The sequence below is a fragment of the Schistocerca gregaria genome, chromosome 11, assembly GCF_023897955.1.
Source record: "Schistocerca gregaria isolate iqSchGreg1 chromosome 11, iqSchGreg1.2, whole genome shotgun sequence".
Taxonomy (NCBI): Eukaryota; Metazoa; Arthropoda; class Insecta; order Orthoptera; family Acrididae; genus Schistocerca; species Schistocerca gregaria.
Genome location: NC_064930.1, coordinates 147,143,948 through 147,164,074, shown reverse-complemented (window position 1 = coordinate 147,164,074; position 20,127 = coordinate 147,143,948). Strand labels below are relative to the sequence as shown.

At 44.1% G+C, this 20,127-nt stretch overlaps 1 protein-coding gene across 1 annotated transcript in view; it reads left to right on the top strand.

Annotated features, from left to right (window-relative positions):
• The window catches only part of LOC126295073 (AF4/FMR2 family member lilli-like), a 404,574-nt gene that overhangs the window by 358,782 nt on the left and 25,665 nt on the right, over positions 1-20,127 (top strand). The window contains exons 7-9 of the mRNA XM_049987318.1: positions 2,242-2,460; positions 8,551-8,673; positions 14,586-14,726. Coding sequence (XP_049843275.1) covers positions 2,242-2,460; positions 8,551-8,673; positions 14,586-14,726 — 483 coding nt within the window. The remainder of the gene's footprint in view (positions 1-2,241; positions 2,461-8,550; positions 8,674-14,585; positions 14,727-20,127) is intronic.

Here is a 20,127-nt window from a genome sequence, read left to right as displayed (position 1 = left end):
AGCATTTCTGGCCAAGAGAACTCTACTGGTGTCAGACATAGGCCATAAGTTGAGGAAGAAGTTTCTGAGAATGTACGTTTGGATTGCAGTGTTGTATGGTAGTACGCATGGAGTGTGGGAAAACTGGAAAAAAAGCATTTGAGATGCGACGATGTGAAGAATGTTGAAGATCAGATAAGGAATAAGGAGATTCTGCGCACAATCGGCTAGGAAAGGAATATAGGGAGACAACTGGAAATAAGAAGGGACAGGGTGTTAGGACATCTGTTAAGACATCAGGGAGTAACTTCCTTGCTAGTAGAGGGAGCTGTAGAGATTGGAATACATCCAGAAAATAACTCAGGATGTGGGTTGCTAGTGCTACTTTGAGATCAAGAGGTTGAATTTTCATCGGAACTAAAAATACAAAAGAAAGTAACGTAAAATGACTGGGAAATATACAGGGTGTTACAAAAAGGTACTCATTGCTCTACAGTACCAGCATCGAGCACATCAGTACGTAGCATCAACAGGTTAGTGTTCATCACGAACGTGGTTTTGCAGTCAGTGCAATGTTTACAAATGCGGAGTTGGCAGATGCCCATCTGATGTACGGATTAACACGGGGCAATAGACGTGGCGCGGTACGTTTGTATCGAGACAGATTTCCAGCACTAAGGTGTCCCGACAGGAAGACGTTCGAAGCAATTGATCGGCGTCTTAGGGAGCACGGAACATTCCAGCCTGTGACTCGCGCCTAGGGAAGACCTAGAACGACGAGGACACCTGCAATGGACGAGGCAATTCTTCGTGGAGTTGACGATAACCCTAATGTCAGTGTCAGAAAAGTTGCTGCTGTACAAGGTAACGTTGACCACGTCACTGTATGGAGAGCGCTACGGGAGAACCAGTTGTTTCCGTGCCGTGTACAGCGTGTGCAGGCACTATCAACAGCTGATTGGCCTCCACGGGAACACTTCTGCGAATGGTTCATCCAGCAATGTGGCAATCTTCATTTCAGTGCAAATGTTCTCTTTACATATGAGGCTTCATTCCGACGTGATCAGATTGTAAATTTTCACAATCAACATATGTGGGTTTAAATGGTTCAAATGGCTCTGAGCACTACGGACATAACTTCTGAGGCCATCAGTCCCCTAGAAGTTAGAACTACTTAAACCTAACTAACCTAAGGACATCACACACATCCATGACCGAGGCAGGATTCGAACCTGTGAATGTAGCGGTCGCGCTGTTCCAGACTGAAGCGCCTAGAACCGCTCGGCCACTCCGGCCGGCAACATATGTGGGCTGACGACAATCTGCACGCAATTGTGCAATCACGTCATCAACACAGATTTTGGGCAGCCATTGTTGGTCATGTCTCGATTGGGCCCCAAGTTCTTCCACCTACGCTCAGTGGAGCACGTTATCATGATTTCATACGGGATACTCTACCTGTGCAGCCAGCTCATGTGCCTTTACAAGTACGACACAACATGTGGTTCATGCACGATGGAGCTCCTGCACATTTCAGTCCAAGTGTTCGTACGCTTCTCAACAACAGATTCGATGACCGACGGATTGGTCGATGCGGACCAATTCCGTGGCCTCCACGCTCTCCTGACCTCAACCCTTTCGACTTTCATCTATGGGGGCATTTGAAAGCTCTTGTCTACGCAACCCCTGGTACCAAATGTAGAGACTCTTCATGCTCGTATTGTGTACGGCTGTGATACAATACGCCATTCTGCAGGGCTGCATCAGCGCATCAGGGATTCCGTGCGACGGAGGGTGGATGCGTGTATCTTCGCTGACGGAGGACATTTTGAACATTTCCTGTAACAATGTGTTTGAAGTCACGCTGGTACGTTCTGTTGCTGTGTGTTTCCATTCCATGATCAATGTGATTTGAATAGAAGTAATAAAATGAGCTCTAACATGGAAAGTAAGCGTTTCCGGACACATGTGCACATAACATCTTTTCTTTATTTGTGTGCGAGGAATGTTTCCTCGAAGTTCGGCCGTACCTTTTTGTAACACCCTGTAGAAAGTCGAGAAGTTGAAGAGGAAAATTAAGAAAACCTCCGACCATGGTGCGACAAAAATTTTTTCGATAGAAATTTTTAATTCGAAATGTGGTACTCGCGCACGTGAGCCACTCACGTCCGTCGATATCGTAATGGTAGGATGCAGATGTAGTTTTGTAAGTACGGAGGTGCGCGATTCGTTTCGGCTGACCGATGCTCGCGCCATCTTCAGGAATGGCGAACTGCCGGCAACGACGGTGCTGCGCCAGTTCGAGGAGGCGAAGCGCGCCAAGCTGTCGCAGTACTACAGCGAGCTGCAGCAACAACAGCAGCGCTACCACAACCACAACCACAACCACCACAGCGCCGGCGACGGCAGGCACTCGGACGACGACGATGACGCGGCGTCGACGGCGCTCCGCCGGGACAACAGGCTCATCTCGGCCGCCAGGTACTGCCGCCTCACTGGGCGACCTTATTCTTTCCTTCCTTCCTTTGTTATTTATTGGCTTTTTAATTAAAAAACTGAAAACCCGCCTCGATTGCGAAAAAACCACCTAGTGGTAAGTGTTAATCCAGGTTTCGGCGTAGATAACTACACCTTCTTCAGAACAATAATAAAACCCACAACTGCCTAAGAAGACCTTTGTCAATGATTAAAAGAACACCATAGCTACACATTAATAAACGAAAAAGAAAAGGAAAACACAAAAAGTACATATGTACAAAGTCAAAACCACTTGTTTTAGATAAGCTAAATCATTACGGTTTGAGGGGGGGGGGGCAGTTTACAAATGGTTTAATTCATTCTTAACTCGAAGATTGCAGAAAGTTGAAACAAGTGGTACACGTAATATTAAAACAGCTGATTCCTCAAACTGGGGGGCTATCAAGTACAGGGTCCCACAGAGATGGGTCTTAGGTCCTTTACTGTTCTTGATATACATTCCACATTGATGAAGATGCAAAGTTAATTCTTTTTGCTGATGATACAAGTATAGTAGTAACATCCAAAAACCAAGAACTAAGTGATGTAAATGATGTTTTTCACAAAATTATTAAGTGGTTCTCTGCAAACGGACTCTCTTTAAATTTTGATAAAACACAGTATATACAGTTCCGTACAGTAAATGGCACAACTCCAGTAATAAATATAGACTTTGAACAGAAGTAGCTAAGGTAGAATTATCAAAAATTTTAGGTGTGTCCATTGATGAGAGGTTAAACTGGAAGCAACACATTGATGGTCTGCTGAAACGTCTGAGTTCACCTACGTATGCTAGTAGGGTTATTGCAAATTTTGGTGATAAGAATCTCAGTAAATTAGCTTACTATGCCTACTTTCATTCACTGCTTTCGTATGGCATCATATTCTGGGGCAATTCATCGTTGAGTAGAAAAGTATTCATTGTTCAAAAACGTGTAATCAGAATAATTGCTGGAGCCCACCCACGGTCATCCTGCAGAAATCTATTTAAGGATCTAGGGATCCTCACAGTATATATATTCACTTATGAAATTTGTTGGTAACAATCCAACCCAGTTCAAAAGTAATAGCAGTGTGCATAGCTATGCAGGGTTAAATCTGACTTTGACACCGAAGGGGGTAAATTATGCTGCCACAAAAGTCTTTGGTCACCTACCAAACAGCATCAAAAGCCTGACAGATAGCCAACTAACATTTAAAAATACATTAAAAGAATTTCTAGATGACAACTCCTCCTACTCATTGGCTGAGTTTTTAGATATAAATTAAGGGAGGGAAAAAAACTAACTTCAGCATTAGTCTCATGCAATATTTTGTCTAATGTAATATCTTGTACAGATACCTTTTATTAACGTGAAACATTCCACATCATTACGAAGTGTCGTATTCGTGATCTATGGAACAAGTATTAATACAATCTAATCTCTACTTAACTTCATAGTGTACGCTCCACCTCACACCGGCCTATGTTCGATGGGCCACGACCCGCCATAAACTGCAGCTACAAATGGTCGCTCACTTACAAGCCTGACCCGCTACCTATGCACAAGCGCAAGACGAGGAAGTTACTTGAATGCGTATGCACACACGAATATGAGAAAATTTATACATAGGTTGGGGCTAAATAGCCCATATATTCCCAACCGTGGATCAACGTATATCAAAAAATGCAATGGATAGAACAAGAGACGAGCTAAATAGGAGATGAAACCTAAAAATAACCGCACACGGTTGCTTATGCTTGTAAAGAAACTGATATATGAAGCTACCTATGAGGATGTAAATGAAGATGAAATGGGAGATTTGATACTGCGTGAAGAGTTTGACAGAGCACTGAAAAACCTGAGTCGTAACAAGGCCCTGGAAGTAGACAACATTCCATTAGAACTACTGACAGCCTTGAGAGAGCCAGTCCTGACAAAACTCTACCATCTGGTGAGCAAGATGTATGAGACAGGCGAAATATCCTCAGACTTCAAGAAGAATATAATAATTCCAATCCCAAAGAAAGCAGGTGTTGACAGATGTGAAAATTACCGAACAATCAGTTCAGTAAGTCGCGGCTGCAAAACACTAACGCGAATTCTTTACAGATGAATGGACAAAACTAGTAGAAGCCGACCTCGGGGAAGATCAGTTTGGATTCCGTAGAAATACAGGAACACGTGAGACAATACTGCCCCTACGACTTATCTTAGAAGAAAGATTAAGGAAAGGCAAACCTACATTTCTAGCATTTGTAGACTTAGAGAAAGCTTTTGACAATGTTGACTGGAATACTCTCTTTCAAATTCTGAAGTTGGCAGGGGTAAAATACAGGGAGCGAAAGGCTATTTACAATTTGTACAGAAACCAGATGGCAGTTATTAGAGTCGAGGGGCATGAAAGGGAAGCAGTGGTTGGGAAAGGAGTGAGACAGGGTTGTACCCTTTCCCCGATTTTATTCAATCTGTATGCTGAGCAAACAGTGAAGGAAACAAAAGAAAAATTCGGAGTAGGTATTAAAATCCATAGAGAAGAAATAAAAACTTTGAGGTTTGCATTATAATACTGTCAGAGACAACAAAGGACTTGGAAGAGAAGTTGAACGGAATGGATAGTGTCTTGAAGCGAGGATATAAGATGAACATCAACAAAAGCAAAACGAGGATAATGGAATGTAGTCAAATTAAATCGGGTGATGCTGAGGGAATTATATTAGGAAATGAGACACTTAAAGTAGTAAAGGAGTTTTGCTATTTGGGGAGCAAAATAACTGGTGATGGTCGAAGTAGAGAGGATATAAAATGTAGACTGGCTATGGCAAGAAAAGTGTTTCTCAAGAAGAGCAATTTGTTAACATCGTGTATAGATTTAAGTGTCAGGAAGTCGTTTCTGAAAGTATTTGTATGAAGTATAGCCATGTATGGAAGTGAAACATGTAAGAAAAATAGTTTGGACAAGAAGAGAATAGATGCTTTCTAAATGTGGTGCTACAGAAGAATGCTGAAGATTAGATGGATAGATAACATAACGAATGCGGAGGTATTGAATAGAGTTGGAGAGAAATTTGTGGTACAACTTCCCCAGAAGAAGGGATCGGTTGGTAGGACACGTTCTGAGGCATCAAGAGAAGAGTGGAGGATAAAAATCTTAGAGGGAGACCAAGAGATGAATACACCAAGCAGATTCAGAAGGATGTAGGCTGCAGTAGGTAGTGGGAGATGAAGAAGCTTGCAGAGGATAGAGTAGCATGGAGAGCTGTATCAAACCAGTCTCAGGACTGAAGACCACAACAACAAGAACCTATGACAACAGGAGGAACTCTTAAAAACTATACCTATAGGCAATAGTTAGCCTGGGGGGGGGGGGGGGGGGCAGAGGGATAAAACGTGAGGTGTTCAACGGGCTAAAATCACCTTCATCGTAAAAGGAAAATGAGGATAAAAAGAAAGAAGATGAACAGCTTGACCGACCGCACTCGCCAATCAGCGCGCGCATGTTGTAATCCCCAGATCATCAGATTTGCAGGTATGAAGAACAAAGTAAAGGCCCGAAAACTTCAAAAAAAAATAATTTCTTAGTAGGAGTTGGTCATTGAGGATATTGTCTGTAACATGTTGCAGATGCTTAAAAATCTGCATTTCCTCGAAAACGTCCAGTTTCAAGCCCTTAGCCTCGGCATGAAGTAGCTCGATATTAACTGGAGTGCTCGGCGCACGAGCCGTTTGCACAAGGTGTAGAGCCCTTAGTACCGTCAGCGCTTCTAGTAGGAATCTGCTCTTTCTACCTGAGACCCAGAGCTCGTCCCGTTTGCCCGATGTAACATTTTGGACAATCCCCGCACGTTATTTTACGTACTCCTGATTGGGAAAGGTTATCGCTCTTACTCTGCAAGGAGTGGATTAAATTCCTGTTATTAGTAGAATAGGCGACTCTGAAATTATGGACTCTGACAAGGGAACCTCCCCATCTCACCCCCCCCCCCCCCCTTGGACTTGGTTATAAGTTGGCACAGTGGATAGGCCTTGAAAAACTGAACGCAGATCGATCGAGAAAACAGGAAGAAGTTGTGTGGAACTATGAAAAAAATAAGCAGAATATACAGACTGAGTAGTCCATGTGCAAGATAGGCAACATCAAGGAGGGTGTGAGCTCAGGAGCGCCGTGGTTAGCGTGAGCAGTTGCGGAACCAGAGGTCCTTGGTTCAAGTCTTCCCTCGGGAGGAAGGTTTAATTTCTTATTTTCAGGCAATTTTCAAAGTTCAGACACTCACACATAACCAACTTCGCTCTCCAAAATTGCAGGACATGTTCAGATTTCCTTGGACATATGCAGGATTTGACGGTCTACACACGGAAAAATTTGAAAACAACTCTGCGACTGTGAAACTGTTGCATTCATTTGTTGTAATTTTAGGGGCCATCTCCTATGTTTTCATCACTTTTTTTAGGAGTGATTATGACATCCACAAGAAAACCTAAATCGGGCAAGGTAGAAGAATCTTTTTACCCATTCGCCAAGTGTACAAGGTAGGTGGGTCTAAAACATATTCCTGTCACGTGACGCACATGCTGTCACCAGTGTCGTATAGAATATATCAGGCGTGTTTTCCTGTGCAGGAATCGGTTGACCTATGACCTTGCGATCAAATGTTTTCGGTTCCCATTGGAGAGGCACGTCCTTTCGTCTACTAATCGCGCGGTTTTGCGGTGCGGTCGCAAAACACAGACACTAAACTTATTACAGTGGACAGAGACGTCAGTGAACGAACGGACAGATCATAACTTTGCAAAAATAAAGAAAGTAAACTTTTCGCTCGAGGGAGGCCTTGAACCAAGGACCTCTCGTTCGGCGGCTGCTGACGCTAACCACGGGACCACGGCGCTCCTGAGCGCACATTGTTCTTGATGTTGCATATCTTGCGCATGGACTACTCAGTTTGTAATTTTCGCTTATTTTTTCATAGTTGCATACAACTTCTTCCTGTTTCCTCGATTGATTTGTGTTCAGTTTTTCAAGGCCTATCCACTGTACCAACTTGTAACTAAATCTGAGGGGGGGTGCGATGGGGAGGTTCCCTTGCGAGTAAACGCCCCAATTTGTAACTTATGTTGCTTATGTAAGGGATAGATATCGTTGCCACCTGTTTGTCATCTAACGCATCCCCTCGGGTGGAAGACGTAATATTATTTTTATTTATTTTCTTGTTATAGATCTGTCTTACCAACTGAGGCCTATAGCCATTATTTATAGTGTGAACAGTTCATTTTCTACCGCATCTGGTGCAAGAGGGATAGCTGTAACTCGATGAATATTAGAATGAAAAAAGGCCATCTTATGGGCGTATGGATGGGCCGAGTCTGCAGGTATAATATTGTCGGAAAACGTGTTTTTCCGAAAAATATTAAATTCAATGCTGTTGTGAACCACAGTTAAAGTGAGATCCTAAAAAATTTGAGGACCTAGTATCGGATTGTCGCTGCGACGTTGAAGGTTCTTTTATTGGCTTTTGGTACTGCCCATAAAGTCAGCTCAACACAGGGTAGAGTTGAAACTTCCTGGCAAATTAAAACTGTGTGCGGGGCCGAGACTCGAACTCGGGACCTTCGCCTCTCGCGGGCAAGTGCTCTACCAACTGAGACGAGGTACTGGCGGAAGTAAAATTGTGAGGACGGGTTGTGAGTCGTGCTCGGGTAGCTCAGATGGTAGAGCACTTGCCCACGAGTGGTCCCGAGTTCGAGTGTCGGTCCGGCACACAGTTTTAATCTGCCAGTAAGTTTCGAAATCAGCGCACACTCCGCTGCAGAGTGAAAATTTCATTCTGGAGCGGTAGAGTTGCTGGCTCTGGATCATGGGGTCCCAGGTTCGAGTCCTGGCCGGGCTGGGGATTTTCTGTTCCCGGGGACTGGGTGTTTGTGTTGCCCTCATCATTTCATAGTCACGATTCGTGAAAGTGGCCACACTGGTCTGTGTGAAGACAGGGACTTTGCACGGGCGCTGACGAGCGCGCAGTTCAGTGCGTCACAGAGCAGGCATCATCATCAACAGTTGGACGTTGTTCTCCTCTTCCAGGTCGGAGGGCGAACTGTGCTGCGTCCAGAGCGAGACGGATGACGACGACGAGGCGAGCATCAGCAGCACGGCCAGCATACGCAGGACCATCGAGAGGAACGCGCTCAGGAGGAGCCTGCTCAGGTGCTCCTCGGCTTACTCTCAGTGTTTCTGCACTGCTTCTTCACCCTCTCACCATTCACTTTTATTTCCCTTCCTTATCTCCATGTTGTGTGCTCAGGTATACCTCACCCACTATTTTTTTTAATCTTCATGTTTTTACAGTATTACTTCATACTGTATCATCCTGTTTTTCCCTTACTTCTGTCCATGTTGTCTGCTCGGGTATACGTCACCCATTGTTTTATTCTTCATGTTTTTCCAGTATTCCTTCAACTTCTCACCATTCCGCTTTTTCCCTTCCTTCCGTCCATATTGTTCTCGATTTCTCAGTTCACCTGTCCCAAAAGCCTTGTAAATTGACTATTTGATTCGTAAAAAAGTTTTTCTCTGTTACTTCGTATTTGTAGATGTTCTTTCTAGTCCTTTTCTTATTTCTGTTATCCATTCTGTGCTCCACTTCTTTTTCCAGAAATACAGGAATATGTAAATGGTTCACACTTATCTTGGTCTCCAAAATGATGTTACTTATCATCTCGTGATGCATTTCGGGAAAAATCCGATTATCAGGTCTATCAAAATAAGTACAGGCTGTCTTCCTGCTCCATTGTCTAATACAATCAATGCCCAACTGACGTACGCAAATCAGCACTGTATGAGGTGAACAATTATGCCAGTAAGTGGTGTTAGTGATAGTAACGCCACTAACATTGGGCATAATTATTAAGTGGGAAAGACATTTCTATAAGAGGGGGTTCAGTACGTATTCCAGCATATTTTTTTTAGGAAACCAGGTTGGTTTCAGTCAGGATTCCAATACACCATCTACAAAACCCTATTTTTCAACGTAACCTCTGCTCATTGCGATGGCCTTACACCACCTTACTGGGAGAGCCTGTATAACCATACGGCACTACTCTACTGGATGACGTCAGAGCCAACATCCTGCTCCATCAGTAACCTCCCCATTATCCACGTACTGCTTCTCACAGAGTGTCTCCTCCTTTGGGCTGAACAGATGGAAGCCAGAAGGTACGTGGTCTGCGTTGTTGGGTGGATGAGGAAGAACAGTCAGATCAAGTTTTGTGAGCTCCTCTCATTTGCACAGGTTCATATTACACCCGAACAAGTCTGCCCAGATGCTCCTTCTTTGCTCTTGTGGTGTTCTGTTTGGTGGCAAGTCGATGGGCGCACGTACCTGTGGGTACCGCAATTGGTGGACGAGCGTGTCAGCACTTCCAACAGAGAGGTCGAGTTGTGCTGCGAGGCGTTCCATTGTGATGCGTCGATCACCTCGGACGAGTCACAGCTGTGTAGACGGACGGGTCTACGTCACCTTGTTCCAATGAAGACGGACACCTAGCCCGACGACTCACTGCGCTTTTGTTCACTGCCAGTTCTCTATGAACATTCCTCTAGGGCCTATGAATATCTGCGATGCTCTGCTTTTCCGCCAAAAGAAACTCATTGACAGGTCTCTGATTGGGTGCGTCTCTGTTGCGGATGCCATTTTGGAGGCTCCGTAGAGCACCGCTAGCTATCAGAACTTCATAAAACTGTAGGGCTGAAGTGGAAACATTCCTCGATGTCTCACAACAAATTTCGCATTTTTTCGACCGAAATTGGCCAGGAAAAACAAAGTGTCACATTAGTTATTGAACGCCGCTCCTTTTATTTATAAGGGACGGTCAAAGAGTTTGCGATTCAGGGTGTTGCTGCAACGTAATGCAACGTAGCGCGACTCCATTGCGTGTATATAAGCACCGACATGTGTGAAGGGATCAGTGCGGCATTCTTGTCTTTCCAGTGTGCGTGCGGTAAGCGCGGAAACATGAACTACAGCGACTTAATTACCGAATGCGTCTAAGCAGGCCCAGCCTGCTGTTATTGCTGTCCCAGCTGCCGAAGTACAGATACTTGTAGACATCCACCAAAGACTGAAGAAAGTGTATGGCATAGGACGTCTGTCAGAAAGCACCGTTGTGGAATGGTGCGCCAAGTTCGGCGCCGTTCACGATTCGACCTGAGGCACCACTTGATCCGGGAGGCCAGCCTCTTCCATTACTGACAACTAAACTGGTATACGCTTGGGCACCCGCTCTGTAGTCCTGACCCCTTCCCAGGCGATTATCACCCCTTAAGTCCCTTAAAGATGGGCCTCGATGTCGACGATTCCCGATTGTTGTGCCACAGGCAGTTCTGGACATCTTCACGCAACAGGTCACGGTGTGTCACCAAACGGGATCCTCAAACTGGGGTGTCGGTGGTGAGATTGCCTCAGTACTGGCGTCCATTTTGCCTGATTGGCGTACTGATTCTTGTGATCGCCCCCATTATAAGTCAAGGAAGTTCTTACCAAACAAAACATGCTTTACTAAAAAGACCATAGCTCCAAAATACCATAGCTGCTGGAATCTCAACATAAGAAGTGACACATGTCGAAATAGATGAGTATAAAAATTTCAGCCAAAGTGTTTAAAAGCAATGTTACATGGCACAGTCAAAAGTATATAAATAAATATAAAAATATGTTGGCACTTAGGTTGTTACAGAGTGTCGTAGGATGTAACGAAATACTCTGCATTGTTTTTAACAGAACTGATAATAGGGTGCTCCCGAAACTCATCATGAGATGATAAGTAAAATTATTTTACCGATCAACACAAATATTTTACCGTTCAGTGCCAATTTGGTCGCAGACATCCTGAGAAGCTTTTTGTCTAAAGTGATAAAAAAGTAATAATTGTTACATTTAGCATTCATTCAACGGCACCATCGAAAGAAGATTAATCTTCGTCATAACTACAGATATTTTCTGGCTGTCTGTAATGCGTATTACATCATGTTTTTTGCAGTAATGCGTCTTCCTACTACCTTTGTTTGCTCAGCTTATAGTTCACAGTTAAACATTCACATACATGTAAACACTCTGGCCTTGCCATGTGGTACATTGTTTCAATTTAGACATTCTAGATAGCATTTCATGTGGTCGATATTTTTTGCTCAAACTGGCTGCTCTTTCCATTGAGTTAACACATACACACTGTTAATTTTTCTAGTCCCTTCTGCTGCATAGTTTCTCCGAGATTTTTAAATTTACAAAGTTGCTCTATTTGCTTATTTGCTTCTTTGGATTTTGCTGCAATTTTTTAACTCTTTTTTCGAATTCTGCCTTTTCAGCTGCCATTGTGAGTCCAATCCTATTTTATTTGAGTAACTGATTCTGTCGTGTTTTGTGGAAGTATTGCAAAGTCGAATGAAAATGTCGGACAGTTTGCCTTAATTCCATTGGATTTTTATCCCACAATTACTGGTTCCGTTCCCAAGTCTCTAGTTCCATTTACCATTCCGCGTTCAAAATTCCCATCATGCGGCCATAATCACAAAACTTTTATATGTGAATCACATGTCCACAAGCAATAGGTATGCCCATGAACCACTGTCCATTTATACCTTGTATATGCGATACTACGCCATCTGTGTATGTACATATCGCTATCCTATGACTTTCGACATCTCAGAGTAGTTACCAACTTTGGAACCCGAAAATTCCTTAAGGTACAAAATTACGAGGAAGGTTGACATTAAGCACTCTAATTTTACAATAAATTTGGGAAGTAAACCTCGACATGCGATGTCTACTTTTAAACGTCGTCATGTTCGTGAGACTCTTACAATCTTCTGCGCTCACGGGGTGTAAAATTGTTGTTGTTGTTGTTGTTGTTCTCGCTGTGGTCTTCAGTCCTGAGACTGGTTTGATGCAGCTCTCCATGCTACTCTATCCTGTGCAAGCTTCTTTGTCTCCCTGTACTTACTGCAACCTACATCCTTCTGAATCTGCTTACTGTATTCATCTCTTGGTCTCCCTCTACGATTTTTACCCTCGACGCTGCGCTCCAATACTAAATTTGCAATCCCTTGATGCCTCAGAATGTGTCCTATCAACCGATCCCTTCTTCTACTCAAGTTGTGCCACAAATTCCTTTTCTCCCCAATTCTATTCAGTACCTCCTCATTAGTTATGTGATCTACCCACCTAATCTTCAGCATTCTTCTGTAGCACCACATTTTGAAAGCTTCAGTTCTCTTCTTGTCTACACTGATTATAGTCCATGTTTCACATGCATACATGACTACACTCCATAGAAATACTTTCAGAAAAAGCCTTCCGTACACATCTATATTCTCCTTTCAAGACACTCTCCATTCCATTCAGCTGCTCTCCGAGGCCCTTTGCTCTCTCTGCAGAATTACAACGTCGTTGGCAAACCTCAAAATGTTTATTCCTTCTCCATGGCTTTTAATTCTTACTCCACATTTTTCCTTTGTTTCCTTTACTGCTTGCTCAGTATACATATTGAGTAACATCGGTGATAGGCCACAACCCTGTCTCACTCCTTTCTCAACCACTGCTTCCCTTTCGTGCCCATCCACTCTTATTATTGGCATCTTGTTTCTGCACAAATTGTAAATAGCCTTTCTCTCCCTGTATTTGACCCCTGTCACCTTCACAATTTGAAAGAGAGTATTCCAGTCAACATTGTCGAAAGCTTTCTCTAAGTCTACAAATGCTAGAAACATAGGTGTGCCTTTCCTTATCCTATCTTTTAAGATAAGTCATACGGTGAGCATTGCCTCGTGTGTTCCAAAATTTCTGGAGAACCCAAACTCATCTTCTCCGACGTTGGCTTCTATCACTTTTCCATCCGTTTGTAAAGAAGTGTTTTTCAAGCATGACTTATTAAACTGGTAGTTCGCTATATTCACACCTCTGAACACCTGCTTTATTTGTGACTGGCATTATTATATTCTTCTTGAAGTCTGAAGGTATTTCGCCTGTCTCATACATCTTGCTCACCAGATGGTAGAGTTTGGTCATGGCAGCCTCTCTCTAGGCTACGAGTTGTTCTAATGGAATGTTGTCTACTCTTGGGGCCTTGTTTCGACTTTGCTCTTTCCGTGCTCTGTCAAATTCTTCAAGCAGTATCCATTTCATCTTTATCTGCGTCCTATTCCATTTTCATAATATTGCCTTCAAGTAAATCACCCATGTATAGATCCTCTATATACTCCTTTCACCTTTCCACTTTCCGTTCTGTACTTAGGACTAATTTTCCATCTGAGCTCTTGATATTCATACAGGTAGTTCTCTTTTCTCCAAAGGTCTCATTAACTTTCCTGCAGGCATTATCTATCTTACGCCTAGTACCTTTACATCCTTACATCTGTCCTCTAGCCATCCTTGCTTAGCCATCATGCCCTTCCTGTCGATCACTTTTATTGGACATTTTATTCCTTTTCGCCTGCTTCATTTACCACGTTTTCATAATTTCTCCTTTCATCAATTAAATTCAATATTTCTTCTGGTATCCAAGGATTTCTTCTAGCCCTCATATTTTTACCTATTTGATCCTCTGCTGCCTTCACTACATCATCCCTCAGAGCTACCCATTCTTCTTCTACTGTATTTCTTTCCCCCCATTCCTGTCAATCGTTCCCTTATGCTCTCCCTGAAACTCTGTACAACCTCTGGTTTAGTCATTTTATCCAGATCCCATCTCCTTGAATTCCCACCTTTTTGCAGCTATTTCGTATTTATTCGCCAATACCAGACTTTCGACTCTCAATAAATGTGACCTTCCTGTACGGGAATGTACGCAACGTAGAACTACAGGGTGTGGCGCACAGACGACGCCTTACGGCAGTCTGGGTCCGGCCGTGATTCGTGCAAGGGTAGCCGGAGGGGTTGAGGTGACCGCCACCGCTCGTGTAAAGCGGGATGTCGGGGTTCGAGCCCTGGTCCGGCGCAGTTTTCATTGTCGTCATTCAAACACATACTCGACGCTGATTCATATTGGTAATGGCGAATAGATGTCCTCTGCAAAATTGGAAAGTTTCCTGTGACGTTTCGAACGTGTGTTGCGGTTCATCTTCAGGTACGAGCCCGGGTCGCGCGGCGTACACCCCAGCCGGCGGGCGCACGGATCCAGCCACGGCGCCTCCGAGGAGTCTCTGGTGGAGCGCATTCGCCGCCTCACCTGCGACCTGGACGGCGAGGAGTCCGCGCCGCCTGCCAGGTTCGTATCCCTGATGATGAGTTTCGAGCTGCCGAAACTGCACCATGTTAAAAAAAGGAAGATAGCGGCGTACGTGGTGAAACACAGAAGTGCCGCCCAGTCTTCCTCCATGTCTAATGACCTTGTCACCGATGGGGTGTGTAACCCGAATCTTACCGAAATACACGGTCATCCGTAATTGTTCATTACAGAGGTTAGCAGTGGGAATCTACACTAGAAAACCTTACCAGTGCTGGCAAACTCGCCCTGCAAGAGTTTCTGTACGAACGTAATTGTTATCTACATCTACATGGATACTCCGTAAATTACACCTAAGTACCATGCAGAGTGTTCGTCGAACCAGCTTCACAATTCTGTATTATTCCAATCTCGTATAGCGCGCGGGAAGAACAAAAACGTATACCTTTCCGTGTGCGCTCTGATTTCCCTTATGGTGATGGTTTCTTCCTATGTAGGTTGGCGTCAACAAAATATCTTCGCATTCGGAGGAGAAAGTTGGTGACTGGAATTTCGTGACAAAATTCCCCACGCAACGAAAAACGCCTTCGTTTTAATGATGTCCATCCCAAATCCTCTATCATTTCAGTTACTCTCTCTCCCTTATTTCACGATGATAAATATCGTGCTGCCCTTCTTTGAACTTTTTCCATGTACTCCGTCAGTCCTGTCAGGTAAGGATCCGACACCGTGCAGCAGTATTCTGAAAGACGACGGACAAGTGTAGTGTAGGCAGTCTCCTTAGGAGATCTGATACATTTTCTAAGTGTCCTGCCAATAAAACGCAGTCTTTGGTTTGGTTTCCCCACAACATTTTCTGGGTGTTCCTTCCTATTTAACTTATTCGCATTTGTAGTTCCTAAATATTTAGTTGAATTTACAGCCGTTAGATTAGACTGATTTATCGTGTAACTGAAGTTTAACAGATTCCGCCGGCCAGAGTGACAGTGCGGTTCTAGGCGCAACAGCCTGGAGCCGCAGGTTCAAATCCAGCCTCGGGCATGGATGTGTGTGCTGTCCTTAGGTTAGTTAGCTTTAAGTAGGTCTACGTTCTAGGGGACTGATGACCTCAGAAGTTGAGTCCCATAGTGCTCAGAGCCATTTGAACCATTTTTAATGTATTCCTTTCAGTACTCATGTGGATGATCTCACACTTTTCGTTTTTTAGGGTCAATTGCCAATTTTCGCATCATACAGATATCTTTTGTAAATCTTTTGGTCTTCTGATCAGCTGCAAACAACCAAAGACGGCTGCTCAGATTGTCTCCGAAATCGTTTATATAGATAAGGAACAGCAAAGAGCCTATAGTACTACCTTGGAGAACGCCAAAAATCACTTCTGTTGAGCTCCATCACATTCCGTCAATTACTATGAACTGTGACCTCTCCGACAGGAAGTCACGACTCCAGTCACATAACAGAGACGATATTCCATAAGCACGCAATTTCTATACTAGCCGCTTATATGGTATAGTGTCAAAAGGATTGCGGAAATCCAGAAATACGAACACAGTTTGAAATCCCTTGTCAGTAGTGATAGAGCTAGTTGTCTTTCACAAGTACGATTTTTTTTAAATCCATGTTGACTGTGAGACAGTTCTCTTCAAGGTAATTCATAATCTTCGAACACAAAGTACACTACTGGCCATTAAAATCGCTACACCAAGAAGAAAAGCAGATGATAGACGGGTATTCATTGGATAAATGTATTATACTAGAACTGACATGTGATTACATTTTCACAGAACTTAGGTGCATACATCCTGAGAAATCAATGTCCAGAACAACCACCTCTGACCGTAATGACGGCCTCGATACGCCTGGGCGTTGAGTCAAACAGAGCTCGGATGGCGTGTACAGGTACAGCTGCCCGTGCAGCTTCAACACGATACCACAGATTATCAAGGGTAGTGAGTGGCGTATTGTGACGAGCCAGTTGCTCGGCCACCATTGACTAGACCTTTTCAATTAGTGAGAGATCTGGAGAATGTGCTGGCCAGGGCAGCATTCGAATATTTTCTGTATCCAGAAAGGCCCGTACAGCACCGGAAACATGCTGTCGTGCATTATCCTGCTGAAATGTAGGGTTTCACAGGGATCCAATGAAGCGTAGACCCACGGGTCGTAACACACCTGGAATGTAACGTCCACTGTTCAAAGTGTCGTCAATGCGAACAAGAGGTGACAGAGACGTGTAACCGATGGCACCCCACACCATCACCCCGGGTGATACGCCAGTATGGCGATGACGAATACAAGCTTCCAATGTGCGTCCACCGCGATGTCGCCAAACACGTATGCGACCATCGTGATGCTGTAAACAGAACCTGGATTCATCCGAAAAATTTACGTTTTGCCATTCGTGCACCCAGGTTCGTCGTCGAGTACACCATCACAGGCGCTCCTGTCTGTGATGCAGCGTCAAGGGTAACCGCAGCAACGGTCTCCGAGCTGATAGCCCATGCTGCTGCAAACGTCGTCGAACTGTTCGTGCAGATGGTTGTCGTCTTGCAAACGTCCCCATCTGCTGACTCAGGGATCGAGACGTGGCTGCAAGATCCGTTACAGCCGTGCGGATAAGATGCCTGTCATCTCGACTGCTAGTGATACGAGGCCGTTGGGATCCAACACGGCGTTCCGTATTACTCTCCTGAACCCACCGAATCCATGTTCTGCTAACAGTCATCGGATCTCGACCAACGCGAGCAGCAATGTCGCGATGCGATAAACCGCCATCGCGATAGGCTACAATCCGACCTGTATCAAAGTCGGAAACGTGATGGTACGCATTTCTCCTCCTTACACGAGGCATCAGAACAACGTTTCACCAGGCAACACCGATAAACTGCTGTTTGTGTATGAGAAATCGGTTGGAAAGTTTCCTCATGTCAGCACGTTGTAGGTGTCTCCACCGGCGCCAACCTTGTGTGAATGCTCCGAAAAGCCAGTCATTTGCACATCACAGCATCTTCTTCCTGTCGGTTAAATTTCACGTATGTGGCACTTCATCTTCGTGGTGTGGTAGCAATTTTAATGGCCAGTAGTGTAGCAGTCGTTGCAATTCAACAGGCGCATTGCTACAGCGATTCGACAACTGATTTCATATGCGTTCCGTATAAACGTGCTACTTGGTGGAACACCTGGGCTGTTTGGACAAGCGATAATTATTGCGAAGCGTAAGCCTCGAGGACTTCGTAGCAACAACGAGATGTCTGCCTTGCACGTTTTACGTGTCACTTGTTGAGAACTAATAGAGGAAACTGGAAGAAAATTTCTAATCCTATAGCTGAATCCGTAATTCACATCGGAATCCTGGCCACTGTCTTAAAGTTCTTAGTTGAAGCACAGAGTCCTTCCGAACTGCTCTCGGCCTAATATCCCTTCATTGGACCCTTTGATGATCCAGTGTTTTGGAGCTGCGTTCGATACTACTTTTTCGTAATATTTCTGCCCGAGTACACTTTCCTACCACTCATTCTTAACTATAAACTGTAAGATAAGCTATCAAATTCAATACTGCACACAGAAATCAAGCATCGTACCTTGTCTTTTTCCTACTTTTGCTAACGCCAAGCTAACGTATTACTAATAAAACTATTGAAAATATTTTGTATGAAGATAGTATCTGTTCCCGAAAGAACAGATACCATTGATGACCGTGCAGCTTATCTAGAACAAATGGTAATTAATCCAAACCCTCAGCTGTGGACAGCAATTAGGTACATTACGTATGTAGACTCTGGACATGTTGGGAATGTGGGTATCACGGGAGGACTGCAAGGGATGAGTCCCTGCAGTCGCGCTATTCGTCTCTCTTCGGTGGCTCAGATGGATACAGCGTCTGCCGTGCAAGCAGGAGATCTCACGTTCGAGTCCCGGTCGGGGCACACAGTTTCAGCTGTCCCCATAGAGGTATATCAACAACAACTGTCGGCAGCTGAGGGTTTGGATTAATTATTATTTACTGAAAATATTGTCGGAAATCGACAGTAATCTGATGGATAATTGATATACCAGTCAGTCTTTATCGCAAGGACTCATTAGAAACTTAGAGCACACGCAGATGCTAACTGGTTTCTTTTCGATCGAAACTTATCTTCAGACCATCTCGACAAGTCTTGAGCAAAGATGACGGCGAAGCCCTCGTAGTGTCGCGGGACGCCATTCATAACTGAGTAATTACTCTCCAGTAAGTATAAACATTACCAAACTATCATTGTACTAAGTCACGGTTGGAAAACGCTAACGCGAATTATTTACAGACAAATGGAAAAACTGGTAGAAGCCGACGTCGGGGAAGACCAGTTTACATTCCGTAGAAATGTAGGAACGCGCGAGGCATTACTGACCCAATGACTTATCTTAGAAGAGAGGTTGAGGAGAGGCGAAACTACGTTATAGCATTTGTAGACTTGGAGAAAGCTTTTGACAATGGAATACTGTCTTCGAAATTCTGAAAGTGGCAGGGGTAAAATACAGGGAGCCAAAGGCTATTTACAATTTGTGCAGAAAGCAGATGGCAGTTATAAGAGTCGAGGGACATGAAAGGGAAGCAGTGGTTGGGAAGGGAGTGAGACAGCGTTGTAGCATCTCCCCGATGCTATTCAGTCTGTGCACTGAACAAGCACTAAAGAAAATTAAAGAAAAATGTGGAGAAGGAATTAAACTTCAGGGAGAAGAAATAAAAACCACGGACTTTGCCAGTGACATTGTAATTCTGTCAGCGACAGCAAAGGGCAGGGAACGGAGTGGAGAGTGTCTTGCAAGGGAGATGTAAGATGAACGTCAACAAAAGCAAAACGAGGATGATGGAATGTAGTCGAATTAAATCAGGTGACGCTGAGGGAATTAGATGTGGAAATGAGACACTTAAAGTATTAGGTGAGTTTTGCTATTTGGAGAGCAAAATGACTGATGCTGGTCGAAGTAGATCATGACTGGATCATTACGGCATCACCAATTTAGTATTGGTGCGGAAGTGTGTGTGTGTGGGCGGGGGGTGGGGGGAGGGGGGGGAGGCAGGTAAAAATCGTAGAGGAGGCCAAGGGATGAATACAGTAAGTACATTCATAGGGATATAGGTTGCAGTAGTTATTTGGAGATGAAGATGCTTGCAGAGGACAGGGTAGCATGGAGAGCTGTGTCAAACCAGTCCTTGGACTGAAGCCCACTACTAAAACAACGATCCAATCTCACTAAATGCTACTATTATGACATTTTGTATTTATCTGTAGACCAATTCAAAGATGCGTAAATAAAGGCGAAACGCACCACTGGTAGCTAATAAAAAATCTTATCACTGCAACTAACACTGCTTGTTTCTGAATATAATAAATACTGGTTGCTGTAGCAACCCTGTTATGAAGTGGAAAAAGTTTTAGGTTTTTTGTCACTTGTTGTGGAA